General features: G+C 42.5%; 2 protein-coding genes across 2 annotated transcripts; one reads left to right on the top strand and one right to left on the bottom strand.

The window, feature by feature from the left end:
• Window positions 1-14,693: 14,693 nt before the first annotated feature.
• On the top strand, window positions 14,694-15,821 carry mterf2 (mitochondrial transcription termination factor 2; the record flags this gene model as incomplete). The annotated part of the gene is made up of 1 exon (XM_080505368.1): window positions 14,694-15,821. One exon carries the CDS (start codon window positions 14,694-14,696, stop codon window positions 15,819-15,821), a length of 1,128 nt encoding a protein of 375 aa, XP_080361494.1.
• Window positions 15,822-21,582: 5,761 nt separating this feature from the next.
• On the bottom strand, window positions 21,583-26,412 carry LOC308136881 (dihydrofolate reductase). The gene is made up of 6 exons (XM_080505415.1): window positions 26,168-26,412; window positions 24,978-25,027; window positions 24,766-24,877; window positions 24,549-24,675; window positions 23,649-23,764; window positions 21,583-23,219 (listed from the first exon to the last, which is right to left on the bottom strand). The coding sequence occupies exons 1-6, from the start codon at window positions 26,263-26,265 to the stop codon at window positions 23,129-23,131; spliced, it is 594 nt and encodes a 197-aa protein (XP_080361541.1). The 5' UTR covers window positions 26,266-26,412; the 3' UTR covers window positions 21,583-23,128.
• Between the last annotated feature and the right edge of the window lie 864 nt (window positions 26,413-27,276).

Raw genomic sequence — 27,276 nt, 5'->3', positions numbered from 1 at the left:
GTGTGTGTATGTATGTCAGTGTTTATGAATTAGTAGTGATGCAAAGCGTTAACACCATGTGTGAAGAGTCTGTTGTGTTTATAGACCTTCCTGTTCCCTGTTTCAAGCACATGAGAGGACAAAAAAAAAAAAAACCTCAATAAAACTGCCTTATTGTCGCTTCGCGGATTGAGAGGCAGGAGAAGTGGCGGCTGAGTTTCCCCTCTGCGGTTCTCTCCCCCTTCAAGACCGTCACAATAGATTTAGTGTAGAGTCTTCTTTGTCAAGGTTTGACTTTGTAAAAACCAGCGAGGAACTGTAAATAATCGCACGTCTCCTTGTGATGGCACTCTCAGTTGTTGCACTTTTTCCTTGGAGACCTGGATGAAACATGATTTCATCTTTTCCAACATGCGCCTCTGTGGATGACACTGTGTTTCACTGCTCACAGGTTGATACGGATAATCGCATCGTGCAACGGCATTCATATTCTGGATGCTCCATTTCTTTATAAACGAATCTGCAGAAAACGTGTAGAAGCTGTACAAACAGTTGAAGGTGGACGATATGTTATTTGTTAGCCTCTGGAGCCGCACCAAAAAGTATGTTATAAATATTTAATTTGTTTTAGACTTTTGGACATCTGATTAGACGCTTAACAGCGTTGCGATTTGCCACGGCTGCCTAATAACATTTAATGCAGATACATGTATGATTACATTCGGCCCCTTTATCACACCCATAGGACAAAATACACTGTGATTCGCAGCGCCACCTGGGGGGACATGGTTTGTTGCTGCAGCTTTAATTTGACATTTTTACCTTTTAAGTTATTACTTTTTGATAATATTCTAGTGCTACTTAAAAGCATCATTAATCTTAAACATGATTTTAGCGTACATTTTCACAAATAATCAGTCTTATATAATCTTATCTTCATCCAACTTTGTGTCACGGGGTGCTAGATGCTAATCCCAGCTGACGATGGATGAAACAAACAGTACTTCCTGGATAGATCACCAACTGGTAAACACAGGGAGACACACAGTGACTCCAATGACTCGCGTCACTCATTTTATTTTAACTGCAGAAAAAGTAGAAGTTTTAAATAATGCAATAATTCTAATTCACTCGAACACTGAGACGACTCAATGCAGACTATTTCGTCTACTTTTTTTCTTTGACGTATGTGTGTGTGTGTATGCAAAATATTACTTGACTCCTACTGGGAGGCCATGATTGAATTCAACAGCGGCTCACCTCAGTCAGTCTGTGTTGGTTTGATTGCATGTTATTCTGGAGCTCACAGGAGTCTCGACCCGGCCGACCTCCGCTGTCTCGCCGCCGTCCTGTTCATTGAGCCATTTACCGACACGATGGATCGCTGGGCATAATTTGGTCTCGCCCATGGACAATCCCATTACTGACCGCTTCCTATGTTGACTCGGAAATTACCGAAGGAGCCTTTATGAACCAAAGCTGTCGGCTAGCATTTATCCAGCCGCGGTGGCGTTCCCCGCCCCGTGCGCCCGATTTCGCAAGGCTTTATTTATTAGATTTCGGCGGGCCGGGATGCTTTGGTGGTGGCAGATTGAAGGGAAGGGAAAAGAAAAGAAAGAAAAAAAAGCAAAACACATCCTGTGAGTGACACACGGTATGATGAGAGGAAAGAAGAACGAGAGATGACAGGGATTAGAAGAAGGAGATGGAGAGCAGGAGGTGCAACGAGAAAGTTTACGCACACCATCTGTGCATCAAAGGCGTGGCTGTGTTGGCGTCGCGATGCAAGTCTGCGTGATTGTTTCTGAAACAAGAGATCTCTTGAATATAGATGGTCTCATTTTCACACTCCTGTCTGGCAAACCTTCCGTATTTTTTGTTTTGTTTTTTTGTTTAAATTTATCCCAGCTTTAATCCGTATCAGTGTCTTCACATGACTGGGCAATTCGGCTTTGCTGTTGTGTTGTTGAACCGTTGCCGCGTGCACAAAAAACGCCAAACGTCTCGGAGCAAAGACTTGTAATTATCTGCTGTATGGATGCGAGAAGCTCAACGCCATTCGGCGAAATTAAAAGTTTTCTCCTGCCACCCATCAAGACTTTCACAGGCAACTTTTATGACTGTTACATTCCAGAAGAGACAATTAAACAACTACAAATTCTCCGGCCTGACCAGCTTGATGGCTCGTCACGGGCTCGCAAAAAAAAATAGAATGTTTCCTTATGCGACACTAAAAAAGTAGATTAACAAATTGTTTTATTCTAAAGATCGCACAAAGAGTACATTCACAGCAGGGGGTTGAGGGGAAAACAGAGTGATCACTGCTCTCAAACAGTTTAATCACAAGGAGGGGTTGAGGTTTTACAATCTGACAGAGAGTGAGTATCACAGCAACTCAGCATCACGCCCACTATTTTCTAGGTTATAGACTTCAAATCAAATCTACTGAAAGCCTCCGAGACTTCCAGGGGGTGTGGGGGGGGGGGGAGTCAGTTTTATTGAGAGCGCTTGATTGGTCCTGGTCTCGCTTGGATTGCCCCTCTGAAAATAACATACATAAATTCCTGCCCGGCTGTGTTCCAATTTGACACCTCCACATGTCTGGGTAGCAAACAGACCGCTATTAGGAAAGAAAAGCCCCTCGTGGCTCATCTTTTTCCATTCTATAACATTCTCTTGTCCATATTTTTTTTTTTTTTTTTTTCAGATCTGAAGGCCTTTCCTCTAGAACTATTTTTTCCCCAGCATTTTCACTGTAAAGCCAGCACATCAGCAGGGCTCTCTGGTGCATAATTGGCGCCATTAGCAGAGAGCAGGCTCTCAAACTCAGCAGTGATGGCGAGAGGTATCCTGCTCTCCCTCTCTCTCCCTCTTTCTCTCTCGCTCTCTCTGTTTCCTTCTCTCTTTATCCCACCAACTGTTTCACACTCACAGGGCTCACAGCCATCACATTTGTGGGAGTAATGGGCCTGGCAAATTACAGCAGAACGGGGCCTCAGCAGGCTTGGCCCAGCAGCCACCAGGGAGCGCCGAGCAGACACGCTGATTCCACCTCCCGATCGGACAGGAAGAGCTGCCCTGGAGGGGGGGGGGGGGGGGGGAGAGGGGTGCAGCCAGGTGGAGGGAGGCATTATGCTAACATCCGCCGGCTGTGCTTTGAACTGTTGCATTAATGAGGAAAATGGCCCTCTGTGTGCACGAGAGGAGCAGGGAAAACTTTGGATTATCGTCAGACTGGGATTCGAGTCAAATGCATCTGTGATCCGCAGGAGTTGAATGAGCCCAAGTGAACACGAGAGACTTGGAGTAACAACTTGTCTGAACACAATTTGCTGGCTGATTTGATTGATTCTTTTTTTTCCACCCTAACTTCAGTTCTGCTCCGTCAACGCGACTACTGAGTTTGCTTAAACTCAAGCACGAGGGGAGCAGAGGTTGAAACAGACATGCAGTTGCAACTCACGCACAAACCCTCCCACACACACACACACACACACACACACACACACACACACACACACACACACACACACACAGATGGTCTGAGAGATGCCTCGGCAATTAGGCTGATCCATTTTAAAGTCTCTCACTGTAACAAGCTGGAGGAAGACGACTGCTGTGGATCTCGCCGTTCTCCGAGGCGTGCTCAATCCTCGGCGCTCGGTCGGGCCTCCCAGGGCTTTTCTCTGTGACCGAGCCTTCCCTTAATTACACCTGAGAGCAGAGAACAGCTGCTCCTCTTCCACATCTGCGTCTCCATCAGTCAGCTCTGCGAGGGAACCTACGTTACGCAAACTGACAAATACGGAGAACCATATTTCCCCCCCCTTTGCCCTCCCTCCTTCTTTATTCCTTTGTGGAAAAACAAAATGCACAAATGATCCCAACGGTATCCATACTTGCTGTCCCGTCTCTTTAGGGTTTTCCTCAAGTGCTCAGTCAGTGCCTGTTGTTCCGATTCCAGGCCCTCGGGCCCCTGGTACTCCAGTGGCTGGATCAGCGTGTGTGACACGGTGCCGGGTGTTCAAAGTGCCAACTGACCATCTGGCTCTGCTTTCCCAGTTTCCTCAGCACGTCCGGTGGGAGCTTGGATCGCGCTTCACCTGAACTGGGCTGCTTCTGGATGGAGGGATGTGTCCCGGGTTCCTCCCCGTTTCCTTTTATTGGATCACTTCCAAATATTTCTAGTGGCTATTCTCATTCAGTCATGTCCTGTCTTGTTGGTGGTTTGAATGTGTTTCTTTGGCTCTGTAGTCACAATCATATATATATATATATATATATTCAGCAAATACTTGCTAATAGAAACCACATTTCACCTCTGGACACCTCAGCATCACTGTAGAACATAAATATTCATCGGGTCTCCTAAAGGTTACTTGTGTGGGAGTGATAGAACCTGGCAGCTAAAGATATTGTTGACAATCTGCATCTGCAAATTGTTTTGCAAGATACAAATCTTCAAGGAAGCAGCGGAGCCATTAAACGGGACGTGCATCAGCAAACATAACAGAAAATGTGTGGGTTTTTTTTATCCATGGGTCATTGCGAAGAAATCTTCAGAGCTGTGCAGATGAAAAGTAAATGACAAGTAAGTAAATTTATTTACAAACACATTGAAGGAGAGATTAAAAAGCAGAGTGAATATGAATGAATTGAAACAGTTTATGATGGCTCAATTTCTACACATTGAGTTTGTATTTCCTGACAGATTGAGAGGTGTGGATTTGGTTTTATCACAGTACACTTCAATAACACTGCATCTCAAAGGGGAAGATTCAGAACTAGACTCTTTCTCAAATAGACAATAAAAGTAACAACCTTCCTCCTACTTGTTATTATGGCTTCTTGTTGCTGCTGCGCTTGCCGTCTAAATGAACACAAACACAAAGACGATGCGGTTTCATTTGAAATGTTGTGCAAACGAATCCTTAACCGAAATTATAAACACACAGTTTATTAAAATGGAATAAAGCAATACCACATATATTCTTCCCCCTAAATTTAAATGTTAGTTTATTGATTGATCTTTCTATAAACCCAAGTTTATAATGTGCACATGTTGGTGTTGTTGTCTCTCGAGCTACTGAGAGGATAACAAAATCGTGTTATTCATTACCCAGGTGTCAAAAAGAAACACAAAAAGGTGCACTGCCAAAAAGAGGTGATAATTCTAATTAACACCAGCAACATATATATTGAGCGAAGGAAGAAAACAGGTGAATTCAACAAAGTAGTGGGAAAACAGCTTTTGAATTTCGATGAGAGAAACCCATAGCTTTCATTCTATGAATATACGCATGAGTCACGTTCGAACACCTGTTATCACTGATTTTTTTTTTTTTCCCAGTATTGCATTATGCATTTTTGACATTTTTAAATGAGATAAAGCTTTGATTGCATATGGATGGATGAATGGAGGTAACACAGCAGATTGCACATAAAAGATGTTATTTAACCGGGTTACTCTAACCCAGATGTCACCTTCTAATAAACTCAAACGAGCAGCTGCTTTTTCTCATCTAAAACCAGCCCATGAAAAAAAAAACATTTGAAACATTCTTACATACTGTTCTTTTTTTATGTTTTTTTATTTTACACGTGCTACTTTACGCCACTACGAGACATTTTCACGACATGCAACACAAGTTATAATGCTATTTCTAAATAGATGATGAACTGCGATGATTGCTGCTGGAAGTGTGATCAAATGCACTTCCTCTTCGAGCAAACATGTTCAAACATTGTAGTTGTTCCACTGTTGTGCAACACCACAACATGTTTGTTGCAGTTATGCCTGTGGGTGTGACTGGCACGCATGTGTTAGACTCTATATATACTCAGAAATGATTCAGATAGCAATGCAAACATTATTACTGTTTCAACCTTTGAGATTTACTGAGTGAAAAACATCCTCTCCTTCTTTACAATAGCGATAAGATTTATTGTTTAAGGTTCATTTAATAAAAGGAAAAAAAAAGACCTTCTGGACATAATTAATGATGTGGCTATAAATGAGGCAGGTAGCAGCTGTGCAGGATCATTTTGTATGCAGCAGGTCACGATGGAGGTGCAGGGCTCTATTCAAAAGTGTATATAACTTTTACTAATGAGAGAGGAAGAAAACAGACCCATCCATCCATCCATTCATCTGAGATCAAGGACGCAAACATTTCCATGTCTGCACAAAAATGGTCTCTAAACTCTTTTCTTTAACCTTTCTTGTAGTTTCATATCTGAGTTTCCAAACTTGACAATCCCATTCACATGCATAATCGTTGTGTTTTTTTTCCCCAGCGGGACAATGGTGACTTATGCATTATTGATGGCTGTTATGAAGACTTGTGGGGTTAGAGAGGGTGGACCTGGACACAGCGTTACTGACCCCCTGAGGGAGAGCAGCGGCGTTTCAGTGGCCTCGGCGAGGCTTCAACTCCTGCATGTTAACTCTCCACGCGGTATCGATTGAGAGCAGAACCAAGGCTGTGTCTCAAAGCAAGAGTGAGCCCAGCGTTTGTTTTCCGATCCTGAAAGTTTTTTCTCTAAACAAATCATGATTGGATTGCACGATGATGAGGATGATGATGAGGAGGATATACGATGTGAAATTCACATAACTGCGCCACAATGGAAATACAATTTTAATCCATATCTGCTCATGTTTTATTAACGCATATAATTTGCACACCGTCGCGTAAAATAAAAGACAAAACTCAATCAATGTGAACACAGTCAGTCACTCCATAATTGTATATAATTTCTTTATGGAGTGCTCATTTTGTGTCTCCCAAACAATAAACTGGAATATTGGATCAATGCTGTTGTTTACTCTGCAACAGCTGAACTCGTTCCGGGGGGGGGGGGGCATATCGATTCAGTACTGTAGTTTATGTTGTAGTGTTCAATCGCCTGAGGTTCTGTATGTTTTGATCAAAGAAAGGAGCTCCTGGGCTCCGCAGAGCTGTACATGAGTAACGGATGGATTTGTTGAATAACACACACAAAATAGAACATGCACAGCTAAAAGATATTGTGGATTTTCCTGATTTTATCTCCTGGTAACCGTCTAAAACTGCACAACACGTTTGACCTTTTGCACACACACACACACACACACACACACACACACACACACACACACACACACACACACACACACACACACACACACACACACACACACACACAAATTTATATCATCGTGACAGTCATCATCAGTCATCGCTCCAATAAAGGCTCCTGGCAGATGTGTTTTTTTCGCTTGTTTGTTTTTCTTTAAAGCTGCACTGATCCATGGTCTCATGATAACAATATATCAAATGATTATGTCAATAAGAAAGTTGACAGTCTGTGATCAACCCACAGGGGGACCCATTATTGAATTCTGCCGCTAAATAATCTTTTTTTTTGTGACCTGCTATTTTTACCGTATTGTCTCGTATGTTTTAGTAGTGTCACTTCTGTCAATAATTTCATATATTACAGCAGCTTTAGCCAGTAAAAAAAAAAAAAAAAGAAGAAGAAGATATTCAAACAAAATGTTGAGGATGAAAAGTTGTTCGGCAAAGTTTGTAAGCGGCTAAACAGGAATATTGTTTCCAGGATTTGGTCTTGATCGGGACAAAGGAGAAACACTGTCCTGAAACCCTGTGTCTCACCTCGTGTTTCCAATTAACCAATGGCCTTGATCGCTGTGTTCTCCTCTCGTTGTGTTCCACCTGTGTCCACCCCTTACTTGTGTATTTAAACCCCTTTCCCTCTGTTGTCTTTGGCGGTTTGTCTCGTCAACTTGTCGCTCCTCTCGGCGCCCTTGGTGGAGTGAGACAATTATGAATAGCCTTGTACTTTATTTGTTACTATAACAACACAACGATAAAAATAAACTTCTTCAGTGTAATCTAGATTTGTTTGTTAGGAATGGCGGGTCATCTAGTTTTTAAGGACGAAAAAACTCAAATAATTGCTAAACTTTTTTAGAACTTAAACTTTTTGCCAAAATATCTGCAAAAAGCCAAATATTTTGGAAGCAAATGTGTGATCTTTGGCAGATCAACAGCAGGTTGGTTCATCACTTGGCACAGAGAGCTTGAACTTGAGTGACACGGTAAAACTGCATTTTGTCGTTTGGATTCTGGAACCGTGCTGCTTCAGGGACTTTCTGGCTGTTAGTTTATGTTTGATTGGCACCAAACTGTCTGTTGACAGCTTAACAGCTCGACCGGTTTCTCGTCATTTATTGCCACATTAGGAAACCACCATATTAAAGATTACCTACGAGTGTGACCCTTTCGGATTGTACCAGCTTTGTCATGAAGGAAGGAAGACAAACATCATTATTTTGAGAAAAATGTAAGGGTTTAATATGGTCAGTCACAAGTAAAAGTGTGATTTGATCTGAATTCGACTGAACAAAATGTATAGAAACTTTTCAATATAAAATAAAAAAAAAACATTTATAAAGGTGCAATGATGCAACATTTTTGTTAGAATGACAGGTCAGTCAACATGGATTATGTCAGTATATAAAAAGATGCCTTGGAGGTATTCTACAAAATCTTTTAGGCAACATCATCATGAGGCGTTAATCTCTCGGTGCAACCAGGATCCCTTTGCAATTGTATTTCCGCTGTCGAATGTCGCCCTGAATGAGGAGTTGCCCGTCTCTGTTTTGCCGAAGAGTTTGCCCTCTTCTTGAAGACAATCCCGGCAACAATGGCCCCGATCACCAGCAGCGCCACCAGTCCTCCACCCACAGCATAGGCGACAACGTTCGTAGAGCCCTGCGAAGCAACGGTCAACCTGGTCACCTGTTTAGAGAGGCACCTCTGAGTGTGGGGCGAGTAGTCACCGTCGTCCTGGTCGCCCTCGTCATAGTAATCAGTTTCCCCAGTATGTTCCCCCTCATAATCATCATCGTAGTCTTCATCCCCCTCCGGAGATCTGTGACTACTCAAAACAACGCACCAATACGCGCCTCCGTCCGTCACCTTCAGGTCGGAGATCGTCAGCAGGGAACCGTCTTCCGACAGAGTCAGTCGACCCCTCAGATCCACCGGGACGGCGATCGTCTTGTCTCTGCTGTCATAGAGGACCTCATCCTGCCCCGGCAGTTCGCGGCGGTGCCACTTGATGCACAGGGAACTGTTTTGGTCCAATCCGCACTCCACTGAGATGGCCCCGCCTTCGTGAGCAACTTTTTCTTGGTATTGCTTTTTGGAGCAGAGAACCAACCAGTACTGTATGTCAAGCGTGGAGGAGAAGCACAAATAGTAACCGCTGTGTTCGTCAGAGACAACGGGAATGATGAGGGAGAGGTTCCCCGATTCGGGTGATACGTACATCTGTTGAGTGTTTACGCTGCCGCTGCCACTGATTTTACCCAGCGGTGTATCCCACTGCTGGTTGCGACCGTCAGCAGGACAATACAGAACCACTTCATCCCCTTGTGAGGCAAACATCTCACTGCTGTCACTGTTATCCGGTGTGTACACATTCTGGAAACTGAGGCAATCGGTACCATTAATGACAAGACAGTAAAATTGCTGGTGATTCTTGAACATGCTGTCATCGATCACAACGAGAGCCCCTCGGTGCCTGACCTCCACAACTCCAGGTAGATCCTCCACCGACGGCGCCGGGGAAACGCTGCTGTCAAAGAAAAGTGTGGACTTGAAGTTTTCATCATTTTCACGGTACCAGCGGACAGAGATTCCCTCCAGACCGGCGAAGGTGCTGTTGCACAGAAGCTCAGCTCCTCCGCCCTCCTTCACAGTTATCTCTTCGGATCTGACCTCTTCGCTGCACACGGAGAGCTGAAGCGTGTGGTGGCTGAGTCGTGTCTGGTTCTCCCAGCACTCCCTCCGATAAATCCCAGAGTCCACACGTGTGAGGTTGACGATCTGCAGCCCGAGCAGGTTTTGGTCCTCGATGATACTGGTGCGGCCTGCGAGAGCCGCGTCGGTCATGTTCCTGTCTAAAGAGTTGCCAAGCAACCGGTCTCCTTCCGAAGTAGATCTATAAACGACGATGTAATCCGCTCCGAAGCAATACCCCATCTCAATATTGCTGTCCTTCGCCCTGAACACGGGTTCTGGCTGCTCGCTTGAAATGCGCCGGAGCATTAAGAGAAGAAGGTGAAACGGTGTAAACCTGACAAAGGTCATGTTGCCTTCTGCCTCGCCTTTTCCAGGCAACTCGGGCAAGTGCTCTCAACTTAAGCCCGTTGTAAATATATCTAACCTGGTTTGTCGCTCCAGCTCCGCCTCCCGCGAAGATCAGTTTCCTCCTTTCACATTCTTCAACTATATAAACACACTTTCAGTTTAGAGAGGCAAGCGTCGAGGTGCGCGCACGCACGCACGCACGCACACACGCACGCACGCACGCACGCACACACACACACACATGCACACAGACTCGTTAAGTGCACAGGTGGAAAGGTTTTGCACTGAAAATGTAATCTTTTGGTTGTCTGCTACCAGCATTGCAGTGTCGTTGAACAGGTTTTCTCTCAGATGTGGGTGTGGCATCTCACCACCGTTTTTGGCTCGATAAGGAGGTAGAGGTCGGGTTGTGTGAAAATCCTGCACAGGCAAGCTTCATTGCACTTGTGAAGATGCAACCGCCGCATGTTTTTTCTCACCATCATTTGTCTACAAGTGAGAGGAACGATCTTAACGGCATCAAGATACTGTATCGCATATTAACAGGTAGTATTTATGTTGCTTGGCAGCAGTGAGCAGTTCATATTTTTTTGTCCCGTGTGCTCATCAGATATTGTAGAAATAGCCACATTACATCATAAGAAATGTGTTTCTAGTGGTTCATACATTTCTACATCGCTGTCAGAGTGTGAGCTGTTTTTTTTTCTTCTCATCACGCTATTAAATCTGCCAATGCTGAGCTTCTCTGTTTAGTAGTCAATAAGATATAAAGAACAATCCTCAGTCTCCTCGTGTCAATGCGTCAGAGCGTCTATTGTCCTCTTTGTTTCCTGAAGCCAGCCTTTTCCGGGACTGTAACTTTGCTGTCATTTGTTGTGGGACTAAGATCACTCACACGACCTTGGGACATCCCACGTCAAGTGACAGGTTTGGTTAATTGTGCAGCGCAGACAAAGAGATGTCAGGTCATTTGCAAAGAAAGGTCGATAAAAGTCCTTTGTTTATGACGCACAACAATTATAAATAGAATTATGTGCAGTGAAATGCTTTGAGTGCACGTTCCGCACCGAAACAAGTTTTTTTTATTGGATAGAATAAAACGTGCAGTGGTGTTTCAGCCAGAGCCAAATAAAGCAAATAAAGTTGCTATTGATTCCAGACACATTTTTCAGAATCACTTTTTAATTATTAAAAAAAAAAGAAATAATTTTTGACAGTGCTAAACCCTGCTGCCCTTGACTGCACACCACAGAAGAAGAATAAAAATGTAAAAAAAAAATTTGATTTCAAACACAAATTACGAAAAGAGCACACTATATTACATAATTGATCATAATAAATTACATTATGAGTATCTATTGTTTTTTTTTGTTGTTCTTAATTTTTAAGTCTTGGCAGGCCCAGCCTGGATTAATCATCAGCTCCGTTGAGCTGCTATGGGGAAACAATCTGACTGTAGGTGTATTTTAGTTTCACTACCTCTACTGAAATAAGAGAAGCATTGTGGCAAGTCGGAGGAATGAATCCCGAATAAAGGCGGGGAAACAGAAGAAGAATGACACAGTTTAGTTTGCAGATTCTTGTTGGTTTTGATTCTCTTCCAAAGAAACTTCTATCCCATGAAACTCCTGGAAACTAAGTGAGGATGTAAAAAAAAATAAAAATAAAAATTGCACACACCCTCCATTGTTTGCATTTGAGATTCAAAAACCCTTAGTAGCGAGACGAACAGTGCACTCGGATAGCTGACTCACTTTTGTGGACATAGTATGAATTAGAAAAGTACCAACCTGTTTTCCATTGAGGCATATCATCTGTTTACTGGTACATAAACTATCATGAACCCAGATACTCGCTCAACAGCAGCGGCTCTCGTGCTGCTGAGGGAACAGCTTGCAGAGTTGGTGATCAAGCATCATGATTAAGCACCAACTGTGAGAAAACTCTCCATGTGTTCAGTCCAATTCAGCCCAGCGCTGATTACACTCATCAGGCCTCGTATGCTGCAGGGCTTGCAGGCGCACCAACTGCTGCTTGAGATACAGATTTTTGCCAAAATTATTTAATTACTGGACATATGGGCTGCAATAAAAGAGCAGAGTTTGAAAAAGGTATAGAAACAAAGGGCCAAGAGGGACGTAAAACCAAATAGTGCATTTTTACATCGACTGTTGTCCACCATACCGATCATTTTTATTATTGTACCGTTTCATATCGTGTACAATTCCCCCCAAAAAGGAAAAAAAAAGCATTGAAGAAACCTCATAACACACTATATGTAAAATACAGTTTATTTGGTCTACTTTATGATAACTTCCTTTCTCTGAGGATAAACACTTTGGGTTTACACTCTGTTTCGGGGTGTTCGGTGGCCTGGTGGTTAGGTCTATAAACTGTGGTGGTCAGCTCGCAGTTTCAAACTTTTGCTAGTTTTTCATTACAAAAGATGCCTTCAGTTCCTTCAACTTCTATGGAATGTATTATTATTTATTGTAAATCTCTTGGCACACTCTTTTTTTTCTTTTGTATCAATTCACCTTTCTCTTTAGCCTGATGTGGCAATCACTGCTTTACACTCCGCTGACAATATGCATTTGTTTTTTGCCATTTGAATAAACGGGGGAGGATTTATGATGCAGTACCTCACTTCTGACTCGGTGTGTCGCTGCAGAAAAGAGAGACGACTAAATTCTAAGGGGGAAGAAGAAACCAGTTTCATAACAAAGCGTCACTTCCTCTGACCGCTGGAAAAGGTAATTCTTCTAAAACATACTTTTCTCGGAAGTATTCAAACGCGTAAATGCTCATTTATCACAGATTAATAATACGTGGTTGTTATAATATTCCATCGAACCGGACGCAGCGCTGTCAGTCGTTTCGCAGGACTGTTATTGTTGTCGACAAGCTGCCAAACCAAACGCATTCAGTTTAATTGTATTACTGTCGCGCCAAATACAAATACAACGCAGGCATTTCAAGGCACTTTTACAAAGCCAATAATTGCACACAAAAAAACCCTGGTTGTGTGGGTTTCTTCCTGCCTCAGCACGGTGAGAACCAAGTGTTTGTCTGGGGTGATGTGGGACGAACAGCTCATTGAGATGTGATGGAGCCTGGTTGTTTAGAGCTTTATTGGTTCAAATAAAGATTTTAAATTGCATTATGGATTCAACATGAAGCCAATGAAGGGAAGCTAGTATTGGAGAGGTGTGAGCTCTCTTGCAGGTACAACATGCTTAAAAAAACACATATTTAAATACAAGGAGACTTTTGAAATCACATAATATGCTTTCTCTGCCACATGTCTTTAAAAATTAGACTTATCCGTGTATTTCTGTTATTAGTCACTGACTGTACCACAAGTGGTAAAAGTTCAAGGCTCTCCTCATGCAGGGCATTTGTCCAAATCAGGCTTTTAAAAAATCTATATTTTCTTTCTTTATTTGGACAAAAGAAGAAAATAATACACAATTACCAGACAGTCCCCATCAATAAACATTACTATAATGGAAAAAAAACAAATGATGGAGGAACAACAAGCAGAGAAAACAAAGATGGGAGATAATGAAAACAGTCACAATATATCAACACAGAATTACTGGGATACTATTTGGACAGCAGATGATTCAATAATTTAGCCTTAAATATGGCGAAATAGGCCCATATTTTTAGTTTATTTGATGCTTGGATGTACGACAAAGTATGTAACTGGAAAGTCTTCTGAGTTCCTCATTCAATCGTCTCATCAGTCAGAATCATGTCGCCGCTGTAAAGCCGTCAAAACTGGTGAAAACTCTTGCATAAAATAAAATATTGTGAATGAATTCTCTTTAACGGTCAGTACTATTAACATTTCTGAACCGTGCCGTCATTTATTGGTGCCAGTAAAGATGGAATCTGTACATGTACAATGGAGAGTAGTGCAGTGACAGAAACAAAAACAACACTTCCTGTCACTTCTTTTGTTCATCTACAAGAGTCGCCGTCGTTTCTGTTTGCTCGGGTGTCACTTTAGCATTCTGCGTCATTCAGTGAAGTCGACAGAAAGATTCACAAATTCATCCTGCGGGTTTTAATACTTTCTGTGAATATGTCAGTGAAACATGAATAGCTTTTGTCATTATTAGTCCTGCTCAACGTAGGGCTGGGCAAAAAAAATTGATGTAATCATTTTATCGAGTTTGTAGCGAAAAACAAATAAAATTTTGCAAATCCACGTTTTTTTTCCCCCTTCTTTTCAACATTTTTCACTTTCCGTGAGTCTTTTGAACACATATCTGATGTCTGCAGTCGTTTTTAAGTGCATTGAGAAAAATTTTTTTTATCGAAAATTGGAATTTTGGAATTTTGTTTCCCCCAGGCCAAATCACCAAAATGCTCAGTCTCACTAAAGTATGGCACATTTTATAATGATTGGTTGACTTGATTTACTTGACTCAGGGTGTCATTGCACTTCCTGTTAACTCATACATCTCCTCCTCCTCCTCCTCCTCCTCCTCCTCCTCCTCCTCCTCCTCCTCCTCAGTTGATCACCACCTGGACGTTGCAGCCATGTTGCGTTTGCTCGCCGCATCGCTGTGCCTCCGGTGCCAGCGAGTCCCACCTCTGCCTTTCAGCCTCAGACCATGCGTCACGCTGAGCTCGGCGGAGAACCCGCTGACGGTGGACGCTCTCTACAACCTCTCCGTGGACATCCAGAAAGTCCGGAAACTCAAGGGCTGGGTGCTGCACCAGAGCCCGTCTTACACCCGGGAGGTGGCCGAGCTGCTGAGGGACCTGGGCGCCTCGGGCCCCGTCATCGCCCGCATCCTGGCCGCGCACCCCGAGGCGGTCCTCTGCGACCCGGAGCAGATGCGCGCCCAGCGGGAGCTGTGGACGTCCGTGTGTCCGAGCCAGAGGGAGCTCGTCGGCATCATCGAGAAGTTCCCGGCCTCCTTCTTCACGTCGTCCAGCGACCACCGCAATCAGCGGGACAACATCGCCTACTTCCGGAGCCTGAGCCTCAACAAGCGGATCGTCGCCAAGCTCATGGCCGGCGCCCCGCAGAGCTTCGGGCGGCCGGTGGAGCAGAACGACCAGATGGTCCGCACCCTGCAGCGGGCCTACCTGGAGCTCGGAGGAGACGAGGCCAACATGAGGGTCTGGCTCCAGAAGCTGCTGAGCCAGAACCCGTTTGTCCTCCTCAAGCCCCCGGAGGCGCTGCGGCGGAACCTGCTGTTCCTGAGGGACCGGGGCTTCGGCGCGGCCGAGCTGCTGCGCCTCCTCTCCCGCCTCAGGGGCTTCGTCACCGAGCTGAACCCGGACGCCATGCGCCGCACCCTGGCGTACTCCCGGGACGCCCTGGGCTGCTCCGAGGCCGAGCTGCGGGACGTCGTCCTCAGGTGCCCGGCTCTGCTCTACTACCCCGAGTCCATCCTGGCGGAGCGCTTCGACTGCCTCCACGGGGCCGGGATCAGCACGGCCCAAATCGCCCAGACGCCCACCGTCCTGGAGCTCACCCCGCAGATCGTCAGCCATCGCATCCAGCGGCTGAAGGCGCGCGGGTACGACGCCAGGACGGGGAGTCTGGAGGTCCTGAACGGCACCAAGAAGGACTTTGAAATGAGCTTCGGGAAGCTTCAGCTCCGCGGGGAGAGGCCACTTTTTAACCCCGTCGCGCCTTTGAGAGGAGACGACTAGACACTGGTGCAAGCCCAAATTTAAAAAAACATGCTCTCAGCAGGTACTTTTCTTCCACTGTCTAATTGAAGTGTCTTAAATTTCAAGATGCATTCACTTCTAAGCAAACGTACTCTCACTGGCCACTTTATTTTACTACATTTTCATGCAGATGTGACAGAAAAGAAAAATCACCTTTTTTCTATTTATGGTGATTTTTTTTTATTTATTTTTTTTATTTTGAGGTTATAATTTACTACAACATTAGTATATTTGGTTATTACTCTCACAGTGTTCTTTCTCTTGCCCCAATTTACACCAGGTCACTTGTAGTGGGAATTTTTTATTTTTTTATTTCACCCGTTCATCTGCAGTTCCTTCCAGAAGTGTTTCAGAAGCTGCGCAGTTTGATGATTTTGCTGTTTTTGGTCGTTTTCTTTACATTTTTATGAGTGAATTCCGCAGAATTCAACTTTTCATACACATTTCAATTCCTCCGATTCTGAATTCCCAGAGCATGAATATGCAATGAAAGGACAATTTTATTGCAGTTCTGTCAATCATGCTGTAACAAATTTAGAAATGTGTTTGGGTGAGAAATATCACAAACTTCCTATTTTGGAGAAACAGAGTTAGTTCTTTCCATCAAACATGTTTTTTTTTTGTGCTATCTGTGAAAAAGATCATAAAAGATCTTGTTTTTTTGTTTTTTTTCTTGATCTTTTGGAGTTTTACCAACAAGAGTGAGAAAGAAAACCACCTTGGGGGGTGAAAACTGGCTTTGTGCTCGATTGTCCTCACGACGTTGCCTTTTGATTCTTCCTTTATCAACCCGGTAAACAATGGCGTAAAACAATCATAGGGCACGTTTATCAATTTCGGAGTAGTTCTGGAGCTGCATGCAGGAAGCCTGCGACAGGAAGCCCGTGCATTTCACAGGTAGCACATGAAAACTTCCCAACCTGGGAAGATTGTTGCTGTGAGTTGAGAACGCTAATAAATTACCGTGACACTTGAATAATGGAATGGTTCATAGAGCCCGTCATTCGTGGTCTCCTCTTATTGATTTTTTTTTTAAGAGGAGGCCACGATAATCACAATGAAATAATGTCTTAAAGCTTTTAGCTTTACTTGCAGAAATGTGACAAACTGCATTGGTGCTGCTCTTAAAATGAAAACTTGAATCGATGTGAAAAAGAAAAAAAAACAGTTTTTCCTCTCAAAAGTTGGATTTCTCACTACATAACACTGTTCCAGCTCTCTTCCTGCTGCCAAATGTTCAACCCGTGTCGGAATGAAGCAATTAAAACCTGATTTTTAAAAAACTACTTATGATTTGTGTGGCACTTTAATGATTTAGTTTTGAGTATTCATCATGTAGGTGTTATGTTACTAGATGGGCACAGGCAGTGCAGTTCACTGGAAGACATGAGGCTGGAAATGTGGAAAAAAAAGAACCAGAAAAGAAATAAATAAACATTGCAGTTGATTTACAATTCAGGTCGTTACAATAACTTCCCATCCGACGTTTGTTGACATAAAGGCATAATGACGACGGACGTGCCGAGTCGCCTATCAAACGTATTACCGACTATAACCGAGGACAAACAAGGCTTTTCAGACCGTTTTATTTACAGCCAGTGCAAGTGTCTCATTTTCACACAATGTTCTTGGCAGCGCCGCCTGTTTCCCTCGGGGAGAGCATATAACAGTGTCTCCCGTCTCTCTTCTTCTTCTCTTTTTTTTTCTTCTTTTTTTTATTGTTACTCCACAGATGGAGACACTTTATTATCCGCTATTTCACTACTGAAATGTCACTTCATTATCATTTCAAATGGATCCAAATGCACCGACATGATGAGATTTTTTAAAGGAGGGAGGGTGGAGGGGGGAGATGCTCCTTTCATTCGGATCAGTGGTGGTTTATTTGAGAGTGGGTTTTTTTTTTGTGCAACATTCGCTGCAATCTTCATTTAAAAGAAAGAAGAAAAAAAAGCTATTGGGATTCAGTCAGTTTATGCAAAAAAAAGAATTCCTCTTATATATTTCGCAATGTTTTCGTATTTACTGGCCCGTGAAACTGGGTTGTTTTTTTTGTCTGAACCTAAAGGAGGGCACGACGATAAGTCTTCCGTCTTGTTTGTGAACGTATTTAAATGTTTCCAAGCTGACGAAAGCGGCTGAAACATGCTTGTAATCCTTTAAATTGGTAGCGAGCATCACAGCTAATGAAGTCACGGCCGCGTGCCTCAAGGTTCCCCGACTCTTGTATTGTCGACGACGGGGGTCACAACAGACGGGGAATAAGAGTACGGTAACAACTTCCACCTCCCGTCTGCTGCCATCTGCGTCGCTCACCATGGTCCTGTCGTCATGGCGATAGCCACTGGGCAGATGATGCAAAAGTGAGTGCATCTGGTAATGAATGTGAGCTCAGCAGATGGCTGCTTCGCTAAGAGTTCATTTTTTTGCTCCCATTCACAACAACACTGGGGGGGGTGGAGGGGGGTGCTGTTACCTCAAGTACACCGCAGCCGACGTATCCCCGAGGGTTTCTAATTTTACTTTTCTCTCGTTTCTTTTTTGCTGGAGTTCGACACGCCGAAAGGTTAAAGGCCGGCATCTCTCGCCGACGCCGAGTCGAGACGCGTCGGAGAGCGAGGCGGACGAGACGAGACGAGGCCTGAAGTGGGCGAATGGAAGTCGACTGTCTGTTTTCCTTTTCTTACACGGTGCCCCCCCCCCCCCCCCCCGATGCCGGCCGCGTCATCGTGTCCCGAGCTCTTTTGTCCCGAGGTAAAAAAGACTGAGTATAAATTACCCTTTTTTTTTTTCCCCATATATTTATATATTTGTTTTTTTCTTCATGTCAAACACGCCAGTGGTTGATAATAGCCATGCGGAGCAGGCTGCTTTTATGGCCCGTTTCTCTCCAGAAACAGACGACAATCTGCAGTTAGACGCTATGATTTCCAGCTGAAGACAGCGGCAGTAAATATTCAAGTCAACAAAGCTGAAATAGAGCTTTTGGGTGTTTTTTTGTTTGTTATTTGAAGGTGTATTCGGTAAGATTGTCAGTGCAGCGGTAAACCCTGCCTCACTGTGATCATGTCCGCCGTTTGACTTATTCGCATTTTCTCCAGGTTCTCCGCTTTCGTCAGATCCACTGGAGGCCGTTTGGTCAGTGGAAACCAGGAGGGTCAAACACGTTTCAGTTCAGGGGTCAGAAACGGCACAACTGCATCCCGAGTTGGCCGCACCGGTTACAATAGTTCCATAATACCCTTTAAATTTAAACTTTTATTTTTTTCTTAGTTGTGGTGCAGAGTATACGTGATGGGAAAAAAAATGACTAGATTTTCACAATTACTACCAGAAATGTCAACTTAAAGTCCATTTCAGTTCTACCAAAATGCAGTGAAATGTCCAAAGGACTTGAGCTGGGGTCACAGTGTGGGGTACTCTTACGTCGTCATGTACAAGGTGGGAGTCCACTCCACTGAAATCTCAATTTTTATCCATTTGTCTGCAACAGAAAGTTGTTTTTTTTTCTTGCCATTACTCGTCTTTCAAACCTGCCACACAAATACACTGGACATGCTGCAGGAGGAAATAATAATGACACATTGACGGAAGCTCAGTGGTAAAAAAAAAAAAAAAAGAAAGAAAAGAAAGTGCATAACTTTCACATTGAGCGTAGCGTCTCAGATTCACGACTTTCATAGGCTCATCTGTCACTCGTTGAAATTGACTGTGTTCTGTCGGGTATTACTGTCATTTGTTCACTCATGACTGATTTCTATCATTTATTGACCACTTAAAGTGACGGCTGTTGGCGCCTGGTCTCTGGAACGAGGCAGACCTGCTCTGCCAGAGTGGAATACACCCTTTTATTTCTTTTTTTTACTGATAACATTTTGACACACACATATATATATATATATCCTGCCACTGAAGGAAGGCATTAACTAGATGACAGAAACACAAGTATTTCAATGTGGTTTACATTTCTGGTTGCATGTTTAGTTCCAATAGTCGCACAGTGCGTGTCAGACAAGCACGTCGTCTGATTGATATTTCATGCTGCCAGTTGGCGGTAAATGAATTCTGCAATCCACAAATACACTGTATCACCAGTACAAATCATTCTTTATGAGTGTTTCAGTGGCTAGAATCACTCCTCACAGCTTGGCTATTCTCATTTGAAATCGGTTTTTTTTCATGTTATTGCTGGTCATTTTTAGTGTGAAAAGTCCCTTCGGCAACACGAGACGGTGTTTCTTTCTGAGCGGTGACGTCTGTTTTGGGTCTTAATTCTACGTCCGGAACCCGGGATTGTTTCATTTGCACTGTGAAGAGTTGAACACGTCGATACACTACTAATGTTCATGCACACATGGTGGCTTAGCCTTGTACCACATTCTTGTCTGCAAACAAAACAGTCAATAATTAACTTTCCCGCTCAGCTGTTCTTTAATAATGTGGAATGAGACTGTGCGGGCGCTCTGCAAATGCTTCCAACATTCACTAGAGCTTTATGTTTTAACATATATTCATACTCTCTTAAATCGAGTCTAACCTGACAATAGATGAGCCCTAAAATGTTCTACTTGTTCTACTTCTGTTCCAGCTTCATTGAGACTGTGCCAAGAGACGATACCAGGTTTCTTCCCTTTTAACTGGAAGAAACCTGCAGAACCAGATTTGGAGGTGGAAATAAACATTTTTCTTTCTTTCTTTTTTTTTTTTTCTCTAATCTTTCCTGCTGTGAGGTTTCACTTCTAATCACAGCGGGGCCGTGACGTTCTGTGCTTCACCGCTGCTGCTTTAATTTCAGGGACCATGAAGCCTCCCGGGACACTGAAACAGTAAAAAAAAAATACTTAGCAAGAAATCAAAGCTCTGGGGTCCCGAGTGTGGCTCCATTTTTGTGTTTGTTTGTTTATTTACCCTTGTGAGAATGTGCCATGTGATTTAATTTGCTTCTCCTGTATTTCACCCAGACCCACCGAGTTTGTTGGGCTACGAGAAAGCAACGTCCGATAGACGTGCAAGACATTTTGAAATCACGTTCGTCCGCCGTCCAGCTTCCAATCTGGACTGACGCATGGAGATAGACTGATGACACATCATGTTTTCATTGACGTCCAGACAAGACATAAATACAACATCCGAGAAAGACGTCTAACAACATGTTGTGGATAGAGTTTTTGTTCAGTGGGAATGAAGACTGAATAAAAAGGGGGGGGGGGAACAATCAACTGGACAGTGGCAAACATGTGAGTTACTTTAGTTTCCAAATTGTTCCAGAAACATACATTCATGTAATATATAACACGAGGAGGCTTTTACTGTTTCTAAGCAATCGAAGGCCAGAAGTAGGCTCTTTTATATATGTAACTATGGCACATAGCGGACGCCCGATCCTTGAAGTACAATAGCATATTCATTTTTGAGTCTATTGTGAATGTATTTATTTATTTTTTGTTGTTGTTGCACGTGTGAGACCTTCACTGGGGTCAAGGATGGGTGAAACTGTGCTGAAAATGAAACGTTGGAGTTGGGGGTGGGGGGGGGGGGTGTTGAACATGCTCAGTACTTTTTAAACTGCACCATCTATTGAGGTATGAGGAGTTTGCGTTTGTCCCTTTTGTGCCTCTTTGCCTCCACCTAGCGGTCAAAGCGAGAAAACACAGCCAGTTACAGGTGGATCATTTTTATTTAAAGTGGAAAAAGCACACATATTGTCAATCATTTGTGAGAAAACAACCACTGGTACTCAAAACAAACAAAAAGCAACAACACACATGATTTAAAAAAAAACTATCACAAGTAAATGCGCCTTTCCATTTCTACCTGTAAAACTTGTCCATATATATTAAAATAAGAATTTATTTCAGATTGAGAACAGAGCAGGAGGGTAATTTTCCCATCGCCCTGCTCACTGACACCTGTCGTGTTATACTGACTCACTGACAACCATATATTCTGAAATATCACCGAGGAGGAGGAGGACAAGACGGGAACACTGACAAGTGACATCTGACAGCTGCAGGTGGAGGACAATTTTTGTTTCAACAGATCTTATTGCAATACGCCTGAGGGGAAAAAAAAAAAAGAGGAGACATAACCGAATTTTTCAGGTTCATGAACACATTTTTTTTCCCTCAGTGGATGTTTTTCATACATTACAACAGGAGTGTCAAATATAAGGTCCCACACAAGGTTCCAATCCAGCAAGTAAATTGAAAAAAAAAGTTAAAAATAACAGCACAAAACTCAACTCTTTAACACAGTATGTCAGGGCGAGTTTGTAAAAGCTATTGAAGATGTTGAGGTTATGTTAGCAGGGTTTTTTTTTTTTAAATAATTGCAAAACCTTTTAGCAAAAACATAGACTTGTTTTTTCAAAACTTCTACTAGACACCACAAAAAAAGAAACACTTTAAAGTTAAATCAAAAGTTTATTATGGCACTATTCAACTCAGGATAATATTGGGCTCTAGAACTATAAATGGGTTTGACACCGCTGCGTAACAAGAACACGGTAATACTTGGAAAATATACAGCAATACTGCACAATCAGCGAAATGTGAAAATCAACATCATGTTATTACAAAGGCGGGAAAACATTTGAAATTTTCTGGACAGGTGTGGTTGCGATGTGTTAAAGTGAGGACACGCGTTGATTTAGACGACACTTGCTTGACGCACCAGATCTGAAAAACGATCAGGATATCAAGAAAATACCAAGATATGTTGGAAATGGGCTTCACTTCATATTATCCCCTCTTCTCAAGGCACTTTACACTTTTACATCAGTGGAAACAACATGAACATAAATATGTCAACTGGAATGCTACGGTTTTTATTTTTTCCCCCCAGAGGAAGAGTCAGTTTTTACTGAGGAGTCATAACTTTGGTAAATGACTCAATCTACACACAAATCCACATCCGTGGCTCATTCAATCACAATAACAATGCTGTGTCGCAAAGCAACACACGTCTCACAATCTGTTATTGACTTATAGCACATAACTTCAAATCTCAGTCTTCTGGCCATTCAGACGTTGATATTCAGTGAAACGGACCCGCAAACGTCAAATCGGGTGGTTTTAATGCAGTGGCTGATGGGAGTCGTGAAAACTTTTATCAATACTTTTACTTTCCTTCACTTCAAATTGCCCAATATTGGTTCAAGTCAAATCTCACGCCGCAATAAATATTGACAGCTGACAGGGTTTTACAATCGAAGAGAAATTATAAGAGGTTTTTTTTTTTTAAATCATGTCTTCATTCTCTCTTTTTTCCCCTCCTCTCTTTGCGTCTTACACAGCATCAGCAGTCTCTCTTTTGAAGACTTGGAATTTGTACTTAATGCCACACTCTTCTTGAATTGCACTCGGAACACCAGGAAATCTGAACGGGAGAAAAGAAATGAAACATATTATTCTATGACGCTCAAAGGAACTTTAAAAAAAGAAAGAAGATATATTCATATATTAAATGCCTTTGCGAGAACCGACATGAGACGAGCGCTCAGTTTTTCATTTTACTCTCCGAAGTGTGTGTGGCTGCAGCAGAAAAGCAGTTTAAAGGTTCAGAGAAGTCAGCAGATCCCTTTGTGCTGAAGTGATGATTCGGGCTGACAGATACTGCTGAGGCCGTCTTTTCAAAAAAAAAAAAAAAAAAACCTCAAATTGCTGTCTCATGGATGGTGGGATGTTTGAGTGCGCATCAAGCAGAATAATAATAATTAAAAAAAAAAACCTTTCAAGCAGTTCAAAAATGCTTCGTCTGAGTCAGAACATTCTGCACTTTAGTCGGAGATTGACAATAAAAACTCACTTATCTTGCAGTTTGAACACTTCTTGGTCAAACTCGGGGAAGAAAACATCACAGTTGAAGTCGGCCATGACGTCAGTCAGGTAAAGCAAGTCACACCAGGGGTGCTGCAGTGCATCCTGGGTAAAAGAAAAAGAAAAAAAAAGAACAACAACAAGGAAAGAGTATGAGGCTTTTTAAAACAAATAAATCAAAGAAACGTTTTATTTTTTAAACACAATTCTTAAGAGCAACAAACACAAACACTGAGAACTGAGCAGCTTGGTTTGTAAAAAAACCAAAAAAAAAACCACCCATAGGTGGTTGTTTTTGGACATTTCACTGCATTTTGCATCATTAAAATTGGCTTTACGTCAAGATTATGTTGATTTTTGAAAATGTAAACATTTCTATTGTGCATAATCTGCATCACGACAAGTTTCTTTCTTTCTTTCTTCCGTGGCAATGGTATGGACAAGCTGGAACCAGCAGAAGAAGAAGAAGAAGAAGAAGAAGAAGAAAAACCACCACCACAACAACAACAACAACAACAACAACAACAACAAGAGTGTAAATTCTCCTACTGCTACTCGTTTCCATGTGTATTTTTAACCGTTAAACATGTGAAACACCGCAGTAATCAGCTGTCATGTATTTATCACTGGAGGACAAAGTCCAGAGGAAGGTAAACATGACGTCACAGATGCATAAACTGCAGCTCTTAAGTGATTTTCATGTTATTCTCTGGCTCTCTTCACATCGAATTGTCGCACCAAACATTACGGCAACGAAAATCAAAGCGGCTCAATACAATTCAAGAAGTTAATTTCTTTTCTTTTTTTTTTTTTTTACCCTCCAGGACAAGCTGCTTCTTTTTCTCATGTTCACACCACCTTTAAACGCAGAGCGTGTTTCGTGTTTTACCATGTAGACCTGCGTTCCTCCAACAACCCAGATGGTTTCTATTAGATCACCCAGCGGGGGCTCCGCCGCCATGCGCACGGCGCTTTCAAAGTCCTCGCGCACAAAGTGGGCGTTGTCGGGGGCCTCGCTGCGTGCAAAGGAAAACAGATGTGAGAAAGGAGCGCGTGAGGGGCGAGTTTTCCCTCTGTGGGTGATGCGCCGTGTCCTTAACGCTCACGTCATCGTCTTGCTCAGCACCACGTGCAGAATATTAGGCAGCGGGAAGAAAGTGGTGTTTCCGGAGTTTGAGTACCAGCACACCTTGCCCCAGACCATCAAATTCATTTTCCCTATTCGAGAAAGAAATTGCATTAATGATATTATCTGCATTTATGCCATTTCTACACTCAATCCTGCAAGATAAATGAGAAAAATGATGTAGGGTGATACCTGGTCTTGATACACTGGTGACATTATTCATGAAGTACTGGAACTCACATCTGTCAATGACACATTTGGACAATGTTAAGATTATTATTATTATTATTTTTAAACACGATTTACTCATCATAATAAGTGCTGATCATAATCAGTTAAGCCTGTGTTTTGTTTTGGGGTTTTTTCTTTCTTTTTTCCCTTATCTTTTAGCCGTGGGAATGGTAGGAACTCGCTGGAACCAGCAGATGGCGGTAGTGCAACTTCACGGACGCCAACTGCCATTGAACACAAGTGAAGAAGAAGAAGACTGGCAGCCTATTTTCCTTTGATTTCAATTCAAAACTTGTATATTTGAGATTATATCAGTGGTCAGAGCCACAGAGGAAAGTGTTAGGAATGCGCTTTTTGTTATCAATTTTAATAAATTTTTAGTTTTTTTTTTCTATTCTGACGCACCGTGGGAATCAATGTCGAGAGACAGAACCAGCAGATGGCGCTAATGCAACTTTATGGATGCAAACTGCCATTAAACCTAACAGAAGAAGAAAAAGAAGCGTGTATGAGTAGTGCGGTAGCGTCATGGTTAACTTTCTGAGTGTGCAGCATATTTCTGTTTCAGGATAAACCTGTTTCATGCATTGCAGTTTTCATGTTGGGCCACTAGTAGGTGATGTTGGTTGTTTTTTTTTTATAATGGACCATGTCTGTGAACTGTCAGTTATCCTTCTACAACTGCAAACAATAATCTACCAAGATAAATAAAGTCACCATGTCCAACTTGTCAGGATCATTGCATTTCTAGAGAGCTGCATTTTCTACTTGGGAGCCGTTTTTTTTTGTTGTTGTTCTTTTTAAAGTTGCATTTCCAGAGAATCCGAGCAACACTAAGATATGATGAGTTATTTTCAACATAAAACCAATTTTAATGACGCAAATTCGCAACTGATAGCTTGAAATCTTTACAGGAGCTGTGGAGTCCCCATGTCATGAATATGAACACATGATTTTATTGATTATGGGGTGTTAACTGGAATGCTCCGACTCTTTTTTCCGAGTTGCGTTCTTGTCGCGCTCCAGTCATGACAAGTTATATAAAACGAGATTAGACATTAAACAAATAAAAACTCTTGCCAGCGCATAATCGCAATGAGGAAATGCAATGAAGACGAGATGAAGTGGGGTAAAAAAAAAAAGGCTCTTACGGTAAATTCCAGGGAAGTTTCCCGTTTTTGCCGATGCCTCTCTCCCTGGACACGGCTGCGATCAGGTGGACGGGCTTCTTCCTCAGACTCGTTTCCATCTCCGACAACAACGATCCGGCGTCCAGATGTGCAAAGGGAAACAGAGTCGAGGGTATTTATGGAGGTTTCTCTCGCAGCGGATGATCCTTATTGGACACGGGGGGGAATCAGAACACCTCCACGCTGCAGATTCCGACATGAAAACCCGTCAACATTCGGAAGTCTCACAGCAACGTGACGTATCGGCGAAAAAAGAAAAAAAAGGGGGACGTCCCTTTCTGATTACGCAACACATTGTCAGAGAAGAGCTGAAGGTAAATTGATTTCATCCTCGCGAATGGGATCAAACGTGTCATGAATGGGGAATTTAGCCCAAAACTGGAATAACAGAGTTATTATCGTGAATAAAGCCGCAGCGGACAATCACATGATCGATGTGCACATTTGCCTTCTAGTCTAACTGAGGATAAGATGTTTACTTCTTCTAAATAATCATAAATCAAGGAAATAACCAGGTGTTTTGTTTTATTTTTATTTTTTTTTTGTTTTTGTTTTTGAGGGGTGGGACTGAAGGTTTTATTTTACGCACGTCGTGTACGCAGCTTTTTAATCTTTTAATACATTTTAACTAGTGTTTATTACAACAATAGTAACAGTTTTTATTTTATCACGCTATGTAACGCTGATACATCTTTATACAGTGCTCTTACAACTGCATTCTTCATTTTTGGAGGTCATTCAACATCTGAGAATAAAAGAAAAAGAAAATTCCAAGAAAATTGTGGTGTCATTGCTGGGGGGGATTAGTTCAGTTGCATGATGAAATGGCTTCTGCTTTGTAGAATTTCTCAAAATAGTGAACAAATATTATAACCATTGACGTGTTTCTGTCTCTTCACCTCACAGAATTAATGTACTTGGGTGATTTATTTTTTTTAAATGTTATGAAATTTGACACTGGGACTGAACATTCATCATATTGTAGGATAAAATGAGAATATAAAAGGAGAGATATTTGACATTTCGACACATTTGAACTCATAAATCATAAAATATCTGTATATTATATA

Source organism: Blennius ocellaris (assembly GCF_963422515.1).
Source record: "Blennius ocellaris genome assembly, chromosome: 11".
In the NCBI taxonomy this organism is placed as follows: Eukaryota; Metazoa; Chordata; class Actinopteri; order Blenniiformes; family Blenniidae; genus Blennius; species Blennius ocellaris.
Note: the sequence above shows the minus strand (reverse complement) of the source record. Positions and strands in the feature narration are given on the sequence as shown.